This window comes from Pristis pectinata, chromosome 31, assembly GCF_009764475.1.
Source record: "Pristis pectinata isolate sPriPec2 chromosome 31, sPriPec2.1.pri, whole genome shotgun sequence".
Classification (NCBI taxonomy): domain Eukaryota; kingdom Metazoa; phylum Chordata; class Chondrichthyes; order Rhinopristiformes; family Pristidae; genus Pristis; species Pristis pectinata.
Genome location: NC_067435.1, coordinates 18445605 through 18461151, shown reverse-complemented (window position 1 = coordinate 18461151; position 15547 = coordinate 18445605). Strand labels below are relative to the sequence as shown.

At 45.4% G+C, this 15547-nt stretch overlaps 1 protein-coding gene across 9 annotated transcripts in view; it reads right to left on the bottom strand.

Annotated features, from left to right (window-relative positions):
• Positions 1–15198, bottom strand: part of pnpla6 (patatin-like phospholipase domain containing 6) — a 164993-nt gene extending 149795 nt beyond the window's left edge. For 6 of the 9 annotated variants that reach the window (XM_052042011.1, XM_052042017.1, XM_052042012.1 and 3 more), the window contains exons 1-2: positions 15160–15187; positions 5949–6030 (exon numbers count right to left, since the gene is read on the bottom strand). In XM_052042011.1, coding sequence (XP_051897971.1) covers positions 5949–5987 — 39 coding nt within the window. In that variant the 5' untranslated portion in view covers positions 5988–6030; positions 15160–15187. Of the gene's footprint in view, positions 1–2474; positions 2585–5948; positions 6031–15159 lie in introns of those variants that run through there. The other 3 variants (XM_052042014.1, XM_052042015.1, XM_052042016.1) reach the window with 3 other exon arrangements.
• Between the last annotated feature and the right edge of the window lie 349 nt (positions 15199–15547).

The window sequence follows — 15547 nt, the reverse complement described above, 5'->3', positions numbered from 1 at the left end:
GCACTCAGATTGATCCTACTGCATTTCGCATGACCCAATCGAAAATAGGTTGTTCCTTGGTTGCTTCCACAACAGTGTCTGAAGAAAATCTCCAAATACACTCTACACAAACCTATCCTCAACATTTTCTTTGCCTCTTTAATCTATCCAGTCATATCCATTTACTTCTACTTGTGCTATTGTGTAACTTGTTATAAATGCAACATATAAAGAGCCATTAAACGTTTTATTAACCGTTTTCTCTAGTCTACCTTTGCAGATAGGGTCAGTCTTATGTTTGTACATTGTCACTTCCTATCACACTTATTAACTGTTACCGATATTGCAACCAATCACTATTGTCTTGATCTTTTGCTAACCTGCCCCTCCCCTGCCCCACCCCAATTCCAAATATGTAATTTAAAGCTCTTCCTGCAACCAAATTATTCAACCATCAATTAACCAAGTTATTCAATTCACCAGTTTCGTTCCAATTTAAGTAAAATCCACCCCAACAGAAACCTATTTCCCAGTTCTGGTGCCAGTGCCCCTTGAACTGAAATGCATTCTGCAATGAATGCCCCATCTCCTGACTTCCCAAAATCTATCAACAAGGAACACAAGAGGAGTGTAATGGAATTCTCTCCACCTTGCAATAGCCAACAGGCTTTACACCATTCAGAACAATGCAGTCCACCTGATCAGCACCCCAACCACTGCCCCAAACCATTGATTAGCACCTTCCCACCACTCATCAGCTGCAGTGTGTACCTCCTTCAGGCACTTTCCTCTTCTTTCCCAGCTGATTGCCCATTTAAAATTCTAGTTCTCTACCACCTACTTGCATGTTAATTTATTCTCACTCAGACACCTTCAGTTCTTTCCTCCCTCACCTTCTACACCATGCATCTTTCCATCTTCAGTGATTTCAACATCTTGATTTGTATCGTTCACTGCCCTCCTATACTCCTTCAATTCTTCCCTTCAAGGTCACTCCTCCGAACCCTTCATCTTCTTACTTGCACCTCGTCACTTCCTTATACTGTTCTCTATCCAATTCCTTCCCTCCCCAACCCAAATAAACCTCCTTCCTCTGTATGTGCCTCCAGAAATAACTCCCTCTTTCATTACTTTTGATACCCTTGTCCCAATTAAAACAATTACTTTCTAACTTGGGCTGGTTCCCCAACTCCAGCCTCCCAGACAATCTCGACCCACTGCAATTCACCTGTCGCTGAAACAGGTCTACAGTAGACACCATCTCCCTGGCCCTACACTCAGCTCTGGAGCATCTGGACGGTAAAGACACCTACGTTAGACTATTGTTTATTGACTACAGCTCCACCTTCAATACTATAAACCCAAGCAAACTTGTCACCAAACTCCGAGACCTAGGACTCAACACCTCCCTGTGTAACTGGATCCTTGACTTTCTAACCAACTGACTGCAATCAGTGAGGATAGGCAGCAATACCTCTAGCATGATTATTCTCAACACTGGTGCCCCACAAGGCTGCGTCCTCAGCCCTCTACTCCCGAAACACTCATGACTGTGTAGCCAGATTCTGCTCTAACTCCATCTACAAGTTTGCAGATGATACCACCGTTGTAGGCCGTATCTCAAACAGCAATGAGTCGGAGTACAGGAAGGAGAGAGAGAGCTTAGCGAAATGGTGTCACGACAACAACCTCTCTGTCAATGTCAACAAAAGAGCTGGTCATTGACTTCAGGAAAGGGGGTGGTGTACATGCACCTGTCTACATCAATGGTGCTGAGGTCAAGACGGTTGAGAGCTTCAAGTTCCTGGGAGTGAACATTACTAACAGCCTGTCCTGGTCAAATCGCATAGATGCCACGGCCAAGAAAGCTCACTAGCGCGTCTACTTCCTCAGGAGGCTAAAGAAATTCGGTTTGTCCCCTTTGACTCTCACCAACTTTTATCAATGCACCATAGAAAGCATCCTATCTGGATGCATCGCGGCTTGGTACAGCAACTGCTCTACCCAGGACCGCAAGAAACTGCAGAGAGCTGTGGAAACCAGCCTTCCCTCCTTGGACTAAACCTCTAGCTGCCTTGGTGAAGCAGCCAGCATAATCAAAGACCCCACCCACCCAGGACATTCTCTCTTCTCTCCTCTTCCGTCAGGTGGAAGATACAGGAGCCTGAGGGCATGTACCGCCAGACTTAAGGACAGCTTCTACCCCACTGTGATAGGACTATTGAATGGTTCCCTTATACGATGAGATGGACTCTGACCTCATGATCTACCTTGTTGTGACCTTGCACCTTATTGCACTGCACTTTCTCTGTAGCTGTGACACTTTACTCTGTACTGTTATTGTTTTTACCTGTACTACATCAATGCACTCTGTACTAACTCAATGTAACTGCACCGTGTAATGAATTGACCTCTACGATCGGTATGCAAGACAAGATTTTCACTGTACCTTGGTACAAGTGATAATAATAAACCAATACCAACATGACCCTCACCTTCATTTCCTTAATTTCAAGGAGCTGTACCTTTAAAGACCATGCAGGGCAGTTAATGGAGACAAGAAATTCTGCAGATGCTGGAATCTGGAGCAATACACAAAAAGTGCTGGAGGAACCTAGCAGGTCAGGCAGCGTCTATGGAGGGAAATAAACAGTTGACGTTTCAGGCCGAGACCCTTCATCAGGACTGGAAAGGAAGAGGGCGGAAGCCAGAATAAAAAGGTAGGGGGAGGAGCGCACGCAGGCAGGGGATAGGCCAGTTAAGATGATATGCGAGTCCACCAGGTGAGAGGGGAAAGGTGGGGGTGGGGGAGAGGGATGGGGGAAGATGTAATAAGCTGAGAGGTGATAGGTAGAAGAGGCAAAGGGCTGAAGAAGGAATCCAGTAGGAGAGGGCAGTGGGCCATGGAATAAAGGATGGAGGAGGGAAGGAGAGGAGATGGGCAGGTCATCGAGGCAGGGGAAGGGAGCCACAGGAATAAGGGAAGACAAAGGAGTGCGGGGGGGGGGGGGTGGGGGTGGTGGTGGTTAAGAAACAGAAGGGGTGGGGTTACCGGAAGTTAGAGAAATTGATGTTGAGACCATCAGGTTGGAGACTCTCAAGGCGGAATATGAGGTGTTGTTCCTCCAACCTGCGCCTGGCCTCAACATGGCAGTAGAGGGGGCCATGGATGGACATGTCAGTATGGGAGTGGGATGTGGAATTGAAGTGGGTGGTCACCAGGAGGTCCTGGCTGTTGCAGCAGATGGAGCAACGGTGCTCGACAAAGCGGTCACTCAATCTGTGTCAGGTCTCACTGGTGTACAGGAGGCTGCACCAGATGCAAGAAATGATACCCTCGGACTCTCAGGTGAAGCGCTGCCTCACCTGGAAGGATTGTCTGGGACCCTGAATGGCGAGAGAGATGGTGTAGGGACAGGTGTAGCACTTGGTGCGGTTGCAGGCATAAGTGTTAGGGGGGTTATCAGTAGTGAGGGACGAGTGGACAAGAGTCACTGTTAATGTACCTGTTCACCACTAAATCTGGTTTGATCACCAAGACAGAAAGACAAGCCGTTGCAGATGATTCTCTGGCTGCAATGAGTGGAAATGAGTGTGGAGGGACTGGAGGTGAAGGCAAACCAACTGCTCAAACATAGTAGAGAGGGAGAAGAGGACAGGTCACTATTGTCACAGTCACACAGGATGGAATTTCTAGCTGATAGGAACTGATTTGGTCATCTGACAGAATACCTTTTGATCCATTTCAGACAGAGTTTTGTGAAAGATCACTACAGCTTTAGCAATGACAGCATATTTAATGACTTGGGAGCAAAGGAATGACCACAGACACAGGAGCAGAATTAGGCCATTCGGCCCATCGAGTCTGCTCCACCATTTGATCATGGCTGATTTATTTTTCCCTTTCAACCTTATTCTCCTGCCTTCTCCCTGTAACCTTTGACACCCTTACTAATCAAGAACCTATCAGCCTCCATTTTAAATATACCCAATGACTTGGCCTCCACAGCCATATGTGGCAATGAATTCCACAGATTCACCACCCTCTGACTAAAGAAATTCCTCCTCATCTCAGTTCTAAAGGGAAATCCTTTTATTCCGAGACCTTCTGGTCCTAGACTCTTCCACTACTGGAAATATCCTCTCCACATCCACTCTATTCAGGCCTTTCAATATTCGGTAGGTTTCAATGAGATCCCCCCTCATCCTTCTAAACTCCAGCGAGTACAGGCCAAAGGATCCTCTTACGTTAACCTTTTCATCCCTGGGATCATTCTTGCAAACCTCCTCTGGACCCTCTCCAAAACCAGCACATCCTTCCTTAGATATGGGGCTCAAAACTGCTCACAGTATTCCAAATGTGGTCTGACCAATGCCTTTTAAAGCCTCGGCGTAACATCCTTACTCTTATACTCTAATCCTCTTGAAATGAATGCTAACATTACATTTGCTTTCCTTACTACAAACTCAACCTCCAAGTTAACCTCTAGGGAATCCTGCACTAGGACTCCCAAGTCCCTTTGCACTGGATTTCTGAATTCTCTCCCCGTTTAGAAAATAGTCTACACCTTTATTTCTTCTACCAAAGTGCATGACCGTACACTTCCCTACGCTGTATTCCATCTGCCGCTTCTTTGCTCATTCTCCCAACGTGTCCAAGTCCTTCTGCAGACTCCCTGCTTCCTCAACACTACCTGCCCCTCCACCTGTCATTGTATCATTCGCAAATTGGCCACAAAGCCATCAATTCCATCATCCAGATCATTAATATAAATGAAAATATAGGGTGTTTGCTGATTATGTCCAAATCACACTGTGCCTTTCCACACTCACCAATGAACTAACCAAGCTTCAAAGACTCACAATAAGATCCACCTCAATTTCAGAATTCTATTATAAATCCCTTTGTGTCTTTACTGCTGTCTCCGATCTCCTCCCAACATATAATCCTTCCAGATATCCACACTCCTCCAGTTCTGGCCTCTGCAAATTCAACCATTTCAGTTGCTAAAGCTTTGCTGTCCACTACCAAGACCACATGTTTTGGAATTCTCTCCTGAAACCACTCCAGTTCCCCTTGAGGACACTTAAATCAAGGAGCATAAACAAAAGAGGACTAATGGTAGAGCCATTCAAGGTCAATGTTAAATGCCTCATTGTAATAAGACTCCTGCTTGCTTGGTGACACAGAAAAGAATGGCGAACTGATCTTTAGAAGATTAAATGAGCACATTGTACTAAGAGAATCCATGACCCTACACTGCAAGGAGCTACCAACAGCCTACACTCACATTACTCAGTTACAGTAGTGACGGAATTCAGTTCCAGGAACCTCAGCTGGAATGTCAGAAATTGATCTCATTACTGAAGTCAATTCATTCCTAGTTCCAGGAGCTAGAGGACAGTAACTGAAGATAGCTTCCAACAGTTCAATTGTAATCTTCTCCACAGCTGTCTTTAGAGTCAGTTCCCATGTGATTTCAAGAGAAAACAATGAATCAGTACTGCCTGCTCTTGCTGACTTTAACTTTGCACAGGAGCCTTCCAAGAATGATTAGAAACCACACGAGGTGAGGGCCTTATGCCAGTTAGCAAAGAGGGAAGGGAGGTGCAAGATCAAGGTGGGATACTCAGTCTCCAGCTAAATATGCTTGGTTGAGTGATATTAATTCAGCAAAGGAGGACAGAAATATGGAGAGTTAGGAATAAATAAATAAAATGTGAATGGCTCAAAAGCTAACTGGATCATTCAAGCAACACATTTGCTGCTAAGTCATACACAGAAATGACACTTCCAAGTGAGGACATCCACTTCCCTAAACAGTCACATAACTTGAGTCTCAAAGCTAGATAAACCCTATAGATTTCCATAATGCCAATTCTCAGTCAAACCCTCTAAAACCCGGCAAAAATATGCAAGCTTCAAAACATCTCATTTAAAAGCCATTGCATCATTTTCAATGAGGTACCTCTAAATCCTCCGCATGGCGAGCTTCATTCTGCCCCATTCTTTTCAGTTCACTTTGTCAAATCCTCCCATAAGGCAGGGCGCTTGTCCAGAGTACAAGGGTGGAAAGTGAAAAGAAAAACAAAAGCCACAAATAATTCAAAGTTCTCAGTCTTTAGGTTAAATTCCAATCTCTTACACAGTTTGGAAATGTGCCAGGCACGCCCAGCTTCAAGCAGCAGCTTTTTACTTTTCTCTGAAAACATGCAACGTCGTGAGGTATGGATTGTTCCCAACTTTTCACACAACTCACTTCTACTTTTATATGTAAATACTGCAGGGAGCCTCTCTTCTAGCAGAAGCACAAGGCACAGGTAAGAACAGTCGTATGCAGTCTTCGCCATTGGTTGCTGTTGCAAGTACATGAGCCATTTTTAAACATGATTCTACAAATCTTGAACTCACCTGTACTGTCATTTCTCTACAAGTTAATGCAGGAACTCTACGTAAAGCAACAATGCTTTGTACATTCCTTGAATTTTCTGACATCCCACTTGCTGAGCACAAACTCAATGGAGCATTTTTTGCTTCAGCTTTCTGCATGGCTGCCTTGTATGAGCTTCAATTTCTTCTAAATTAACAATGAAAATCCAATGTCTTTGGTCTGTCTCAAACTTTTGTCCCTCATTAACGATTCTACTTGACCACTGTTCCAGCTAAATCAGCTGTTCACTACCTGGAGATGAGTTTCCACCCCAATATCCCATCTATCACCAAGGCCTCCTACTTCTATCTCCAGAACAGTTCTCATCTCCACTACACCTCAATTTATCTGCTGCTCACCCTGAAATCCTCAAACATACTTCAGCTACTTTCAAATCTGACTCTGCTCAGCTAAACGGCCACCCATCTTCCTCTCACCATTGAGAGAATTTTGCACTCCTGCCACTCTGACTTCTACCATCCATTTCCTTTACCTTACTCTTAGTAGCAGAACCTCCAGTTGTCTAGCTCCTAATTTCCCCTTAAACTTTCCGGCTCTTCCTGTTCCTTACAAATAACTGACAAGTAAGTGCCACTCAATGGCACTACAAGCACCTTTCATCATTCTTGTTTAATTTATATATTCTTTGGGATGGGCGAGTCACTGACAAAGTTGGCACATATTGCCTATGGTGATGCGAGCTGTCTTTAGGGATCACAGCAATCCTTTTGGAGGAGGTATCTCCAGAATACTATTTGGTAGCCGACAATTGGTGGATAGGAATACTACTAGTACCAAGAGTTTTATTTTCCTTGCCACCTGAAAGGCATGTGGGGACAATTAGGGAAAGGCGACAAATGCTGGCTTTGCCAGTAATGATCACATCCTAAAAAATGAATAAATTTAAAAATTGATGAAAGGTCTTAACAGTGCATCAAGTGACACTTATTCACCAGTTATCTGGTTATCACTGCTACCCTTTGGGTTTTGCCTGGACCATGCAACTCCAGATCTCAATACAATGTTGGTCAAATATAGATAATAGAGTTCAATCTAAGGAAATATGGGAACAACTTCCCTTGACTTCAAGGCAACATTTAATGATGTGCGGCATCAAGGAGCCCAGGCAAAACCAAAGCATGGTAAATTGCTTCACTGGCTAGATTTGTGCCTTGCACAAAGAATGATAGTTGTGCTCACTGGAGGTGACTCATTGCAAACACTAGTACATCTAAAAGAATTCCTCAGCATGGTATCCTAGGTGCGCCAATGTTAAGCTGCTTCATCAACAGCCTTCCCTCATGATAAAGGTGGAAGTGGTATGGCAGCCGGTGATTGCAGTGTTGGATTCTAGTCACAGTTCCTCAGATAATGAAAGATTCACAACAGTCAGGGATGTCAAATTAAAGACCCCACCCACCCAGGACATTCTCTCTTCTCCCCTCTCCCATCAGGCAGAAGGTACAAGAGCCTGAGGGCACATACCACCAGGCTCAAGGACAGCTTCTATCCCACTGCAATAAGACTATTGAACGGTTCCCTTATACACTAAGATGGACTCTGACCTCACAATCTACCTTGTTATGACCTTGCACCTTATTGTTTACCTGCACTGCACCTCCTCTGTAGCTGTGACACTTTACTCTGTATTTTGTTATTGTTTTTACTCTGTACTACCTCAATGCACTGTGTAATGAATTGATCTATATGAACGGTATGCAAGACAAGTTTTTCACTGTACCTTGGTACACATGACAATAATAAACCAATATCATAAATGGCAAGCAACATTCATGTCACACCATCAGGCAGATTTCATCTCCAACAAGAAAGCCTCATCACAATGCTTGACAATCAATTGCATTACTATTGCCGAATACCAACTGCATTACCATTTCTCCACTTACCAAAATACTCAAGAACTTGACATCACCCAGGTGGATTGGTACACCATCTGCTAACCAAAATATTCTTTACCTATAGCAGACAATCTAGTCAATCTGGCAAGTGCATCCTTTCTTGGCAAGGAAACCAAAATTGTACACAATACTCCAGGTGTAGTTTCACTTCCAAGGCCCGAAACAGTTGCAATAAGACTCCCTTACTCCGATATTCAAATCTCCTTGTAATAAAAGCTACCATACCATTTACCCTCCTAATCACTTGCTTCACTTGCACATTGACCTTCAGTGACTTGTGGACCAACACATGGAGATCCTTTTGAACAACATTACCTAATCTCTTACCATTTAAGACAAAAATTTTACTTTTCTGATTATGTGCAAAGAGGGTAACTTCACTTTCCACCCACCAAACACTGTATTCTATCTACCATATTTGGAGATTATGGATTATGAGGAGAGACTCAGGGAGCTAGGGCTTTACTCTTTGGAAAGGAGGAGGATGAGGGGGAGACATGATAGAGGTATACAAAATATTAAGAGGAATAGATAGAGTAGACAGCTAGCACCTGTTTCCCAGGGCACCAATGCTCAATACAAGAGAGCATGGCTTTAAAGTAATGGATGGGAAGTTCAAGGGAGATATCAGAGGGAGGTTTTTCCACCCAGAGAGTGGTTGGTGCATGGAATGCACTGCCTGGGGTGGTGGTGGAGGCAGGAACATTAGTCGAGTTCAAGATTGTTAGATAAGCATGTGGAGGAATTTAAAATAGGGGAATGTGGGAGGAAGGGGTTAGATAGTTTTAGGTGTGGTTTAAAGGTTGGCACAACATGGTGGGCCGGAGGGCCTGTATTGTGCTGTACTGTTCTATGGTTATGTTCTCACCCACTCATTCGGTTCATCCAAATCCCCTTGAAGCCTCTTTACATCCTCTTCTGTACTCTTAAATCCATCTGATTTAGTCCTGTCAACAAGCTTGGAAATAATGACATTTGGTCCCTCGGCCAAATTATTGACAGATTATGAAAAGCTGGGGTCCAAGGACTGATCTGTGGTATCCCACTAACCCACTTTTATTCCTGCTCTTGTTTACTGTCTGATAACCAATTCTCAATCCATGTCAGTATACTACTCCAAAATCCACGTGTTCCAACATTGTTGATGAACTCCTGTGCAGGACCTTATCGAGAACCTTCAGAAAACTCAAACATGAACACACCTCACTCATCGGTTCTCCCTTAACTACTCGTCACATCCTCAGAAAACTCTAGATCAGTAAAACACACGTTTCTTAAGTCCATGCTGATTCTGTTCAATCCTATTATTCTTTTCAAAGTGCTCAGTTATTAGATGGCACAGCAGTTAGAGCTGCTGTCTCACAGCCCCAGTGACTTGCGTTCAATCCTGACTTCCTGTCTGTGTGGAGTTTGCACAGGAACCCATGGGTCCCCTGGTGTCCTCCCATATCCCAGTGATGTGTAGGTTAATGGTAAATTGCCCCTACTGTTGCGGGGAGGAAGGGTGGCAGGAGAACTGGGGGGGAAATTAATGGGTACATTAGGTTACAAGGAAATGTGGGATAGTGGGATTGATGGGAATGCTCTAAGTATTGGAAATATGGGAGTGGCATAGATGGGTACCTGATAGTCAGTGCAGACATGGTGGGCTGAAAGGCCTGCTTCCTTGCTCTATGACTATTTCTCCATATGCACAGTTTTATTCAAAATTGTATGTCATCTTTGACAACTTTTAAAAATATTAATTCCAAGAAGCACCTCCATATATGTTACATTCGGACGTCCTGATCACAGTAAGCAGCTTATTGGTTGCTCCCTTCTATATAACACTTGACTACACTTCAATGGTACTTCAATGGCACAGAAAAACTTTGAGTACTAGGAGAGATGCTATTATGTGCAAGCTTCTTTAACACTATTAGCAAAAATAGTGTTCATGCAAAGCATTAATAAAACATGAACACTGAGGTGCCGTCTCCCTGTTCCACTATGACAACTTGTGCGATTACCCATCTGCACTATATTGGTTGACCTCTGCCACAATTCTTCACGGAAGGAGTGTAGTGCTACAAATCCACAGAAGTTCTATAATCTGTGCTATCTTAATGAGTTCATTATCCACAATTACGTGCATTCTGCAACTTGCAAAAGGAGAAAATGGAGTCCCTTTCGCAATCGTGGAACCAATGCTCCAGCTTAAAGAACATACAGCACACATTTAGGCAAATCTGCTGCTACTTCAGCACAAGCAGAAGGTCAATGACTACTTATTTAAGCCTGGATTAACTCCAGTAAAAAGTAGCCACAGTTGAAAACAACAAAGCGACACCAGAGAGCACAATGCAGGCAACTAAACATGCTGGTCATATGCTGACAGAAAGCAATAGGACAGCAATGTAGAGTATAACTGCCACTGCCGTAAACACACCCAGCTCTCCTAGCAAGGGCAAATCCTACTGAGCTTCATATCACTAGGCTATTTCCATTTCTGCTCTTCCAGAACCATATTTATATTAATGACACTGGGGGAAGGAGCTTTGACCAAAGAGGATACACAGTAAAGAACCTGAAATCTGGGTGATGTACTGTTCCATTCAAAAAGTTTGCAATTCAAATTGCCAGCATATTTGTCTTTATCCCTCTAATAGACTAATGCAAGTAAAGCACCTCTCTACAGGTAAATGTAACATCAGCTCATGCTAACACATAAATACAATCCATCAAATACAAGCTGGTAATAGAAGATATAGAAAGAAAAGGGTGGGGGGAGGGAAGGGGGGTGGTGGAATTTCCTTCTAGGGCTTGCATTCACCACACCACAGCATTTGTCTCAACATTCAAGACTAGATTGGACAGGTGGATGAAAAAGTGAGATAAATGGAAGTAAAGCAGTAAAAACCAGTGTGAGGGAAAATGATTGGATTAATAATCCAGAGCCATAATCTATGATTTGCAAATTCAGCTCTGAACTCGTCAACCTGAAGGGGATAAATCTGGTAATTTGTGAATGGTAACACACAAAAACCACCATGACATTCTTCTGAGAAGAGGGATCTGCCACCATTACTTGCTTTGGATTACATAGAATTCTAATTCCACACTTAGTTGTCATTTAAATATCCCAATTTCTTTTGGAAAGTACAGACATACAATTCACTATGCCCTGCCATCCCAGGAACAAGGTATGCATTGCCCCACCAAAATTAAACAGTTTCCATTTTGAAACAACTGTTATAAATGAATTGAGAAACCACAAATGCAAACAGATTTAAATAATATATGCAAAGGGTGAAAACAGAGGAATTATCTTAAAACCTTGCCATGCTAAGCCCAGAATTCACACTGCTGCAAACAATGCAAGTTCAGTTCTTCATGCAAGTCATGTACTCATTGGGACTGCTCAAAAAAATATCAAGTATAACTCAATATAGCCCAAGCAGCTTCATATCAGGTCCTCTGTTGCACTACACATATGCAAAGATGTGACACCAATACAGTAAATACCAGAAAAAAATAAAACTCAAATTGAAAAGTAAAACTGTAGATGCTGGAAATCTGAAATAAAAGCAGAATATGCTAAATTTGCTGATGACACAAAGCTAGGTAGGGAAGTAAGTGTTAGTGAAAAGGACATAAGCAAGACACAATGGGATACAGGTAAGGATAAGTCAGTGAACAAAAAAAAAAATCAGCAAATGAAATACAATGTGGGAAAACATAAAAATTGTCCACTGGGCAGGAAAAATAAATGTGTATTATCTGAACAGTGAGAGTTTGAAAAGCTCTGTAATGCAGAGGGATCTGCGTATCCTACAGCACGATTCACAAAAGGCTAGCATACAGATACAGTATGCAATTAGGAAAGCTGACCATGTTGATGCAGGAAGGTGATGCCATGGGGCACTGGCAAGACCACACCTGAAGTACCGTGTAAAGCTCTGGTCTCCTGATTTAAAGGAAGGATGCTAATGAATTGACAGCAGTTCAGAGAGGTTTACTAGACCAACACCTGGAATGGATGTATTGTTTTATGAGAATTTGGACAAGCAAGGCTTACATTCAAAAGCAAGAGGGGACTTAATTGAAGCATACAAAGATCTGAGATGTCTTCAAAAGGTGGATGTGGAGACGGTGTTTCCTCTTGTGGGAAAACATAGAACTAGGAGTTCTAATTTAAAACTTTTGATACTTATGAAAAACAGCCATGATCTGAAGTGTCAATTCAATTCCTCTTTCCATTGATGCTGCCTGACCTGCAGACAATTTCCAACATTTTGGGTTGATAACCTTTAACGAGCAACAAAGCTCAAACTTTGAGAACTTGTGTCAGTGAAGCAGCTATTAAATAACCAAAGGGGCACTGATTGATCTCTTATTTCCAATAGTGCGTTGCAAGCCTAAAGCTGCCACACAGCAATTCATCAACAACATCTCTAAGGAAATTAGGAATAGCAAACAAATGCTGGCTGTGCTTCTGAAGTCTAATAAACAACCTGCTCCACGATACAGGTGAATGGAGGGGTCACCAATAATACTTTGCCTGTTTAACAATTTTTGATGGTGCATAGTCACGTGAAGTCCAAAGCTGCTTGGCTGTTATTTATGCAAGCTTTACAGATACATGCTGTTTAAGTATTTAACTAGTCCTGGCCTTCAAGCCAAACGCTACAGAAACTTTGTTCTTTGGTAATTATGATCACAGACAAAGTTTTCTATCTATTCATATGTTGGCAATTATAAGCACTTGCAGTTGCTTTTGGTTGGATATCAGCTTGACCAGCTGCATTAAACAGTAGCACAATCCTCTCGATTCCCTGCTGACACGGAGTTAAAGCAGTATTCTGACGATTCAGCCTTTTCTTCACATTCTCTATGCAAACACAACCACATTGTAAAATTATATGCACCTCAGCTGAAAGACCAAAAAGGTGACTCTTCACTAATGTAGGCACAGCTACCTACTCTAATTCTCTGCCTGTTCTCAGCGTATTCTCAAAAACTGTTCAACAAACTCAGCCACAGTTCACCTCCTCTGCCTAAACCGTCTAGAGGTTGAGCTCATCCTCAACTCACTTTTTCAACTCCAAACTCATCTTCTGATCATGACTTTTCATCTGATCCTCACTAATACAAGCAGCACCTGAAATAGAAGTGTATAACGTCTGCACAGAAATAGCTCAAATCCCAGAAATAAAGATAAGGGAACAACATATGGCTCATTTGCTTTATAATGAACAACTATAGACCATCTGGCTGAGTCCCAGCTTCAAACAGCCATTTAAATGCAGAGTCCTGCATATTCTGCAGAATCCAACAATGACATGAGCACAATTGCACCATCACGTGGGGGTGCATGGTGGAAAGACAGGGGATGAATGAAAGGGTCAGGAGTATAAATTGGGAGAGCAGAGAGTTGGGATTCTGTGGTGGGGGTGGGAGGGTGAAGGGGAGCAGAGGCATACAGTGACAGACACTGAGATCAAACAAGAGAAAACGTCAAGAGGCTGTGGCCAAAGGGCAGAGAGAAACAATGTCTGAAGCCAGGGGGTCAGAGTGTGATGGGCTTGGGTCAAAGGACAGAGGGGGACAGGTAGGCTGGGCTCAGAAGGTGCTGGGCTAAGGTCAAGGGGCAGTGACAGGGATATGGGTCAAAGGGTAGAAAGCAACAGAGACTGCAGTTAGGAGCAGTCAGAACGTGACAGGGGCTGGGGCCAAAGGGCAAAGGGAAAAGGGAGACAGGGGCAGTTTTGTGGGTTACTACTGAGGGTGCCCAGGCTGGTGGGGTGGGGCAGCAAAGTGGGAGGGAGGGGGATGTATGGTGGTGCTGGTGCGGGAGGGCTGGGAAAGGGCTGAGTGGGGTGGGTGCTGGGGTTGGGGAGGCATTGGGGTGGGTGCTGGGGTTGGAGTGGGTTGTGGCTGGGGATGGGGATGGGTTGGGGAGGCACTGGGGTGAGTGCTGGGGTTGGGGGGGCATTGGGGTGAGTGCTGGGGTTGGGGGGGCATTGGGGTGGGTGCTGGGGTTGGAGTGGGTTGTGGCTGAGGATGGGTTGGGTTGAGGAGGCATTGGGGTGGGTGCTGGGGTTGGGGGGGTATTGGGGTGGGTGCTGGGGTTGGGGGGGTATTGGGGTGGGTGCTGGGGTTGGGGGGGTATTGGGGTGGGTGCTGGGGTTGGGGGGCATTGGGGTGGGTGCTGGGGTTGGGGGGGTATTGGGGTGGGTGCTGGGGTTGGGGGGGCATTGGGGTGGGTGCTGGGGTTGGGGGGGTATTGGGGTGGGTGCTGGGGTTGGGGGGGCATTGGGGTGGGTGCTGGGGTTGGGGGGGTATTGGGGTGGGTGCTGGGGTTGGGGGGGCATTGGGGTGGGTGCTGGGGTTGGGGGGGTATTGGGGTGGGTGCTGGGGTTGGGGGGGCATTGGGGTGGGTGCTGGGGTTGGGGGGGTATTGGGGTGGGTGCTGGGGTTGGGGGGGCATTGGGGTGGGTGCTGGGGTTGGGGGGGTATTGGGGTGGGTGCTGGGGTTGGGGGGGCATTGGGGTGGGTGCTGGGGTTGGGGGGGTATTGGGGTGGGTGCTGGGGTTGGGGGGGCATTGGGGTGGGTGCTGGGGTTGGGGGGGTATTGGGGTGGGTGCTGGGGTTGGGGGGGCATTGGGGTGGGTGCTGGGGTTGGGGGGGCATTGGGGTGGGTGCTGGGGTTGGGGGGGTATTGGGGTGGGTGCTGGGGTTGGAGTGGGTTGTGGCTGGGGATGGGTTGGGATCAGAACCCGCCCCTAGCCGGCCTCCGGGTGATCCCGGAGCTCCAGGTCCTCCCCCGCCCCGCCGCTCGCTGCACCTACCAGACTGCCGTCGCCGCCGCAATGCTCTCCGCAGCCTCTTGTCACATCACCGAGCCAACGCACCGGAAACACACGCCCCAATACCTGCCCATCAGCCAGAGCAGCCAATAGAAAAACAGCAAACGCCAGTGATTAGCAGATGGTTCACCAATGAAAATACAAAGTAACATTCAATTGACAGCTTAATTCGCCAATAGAAATAAGGAATGTCCACGCACGCCATCCAATGAGGGTGGAGAGTGGGCGGGATTCTGTTTGAGTGACAGGCCGTGTGCCCGGGATGCTGCGCTGGGCGAGGTTGGCACCGTGCCGCTGTCCTGGTTCATCCCCGCACCGAGCGCGGCGCGTCCAACACAGGTCGCAGGCACGGTTCAAATCTAGAAACCGC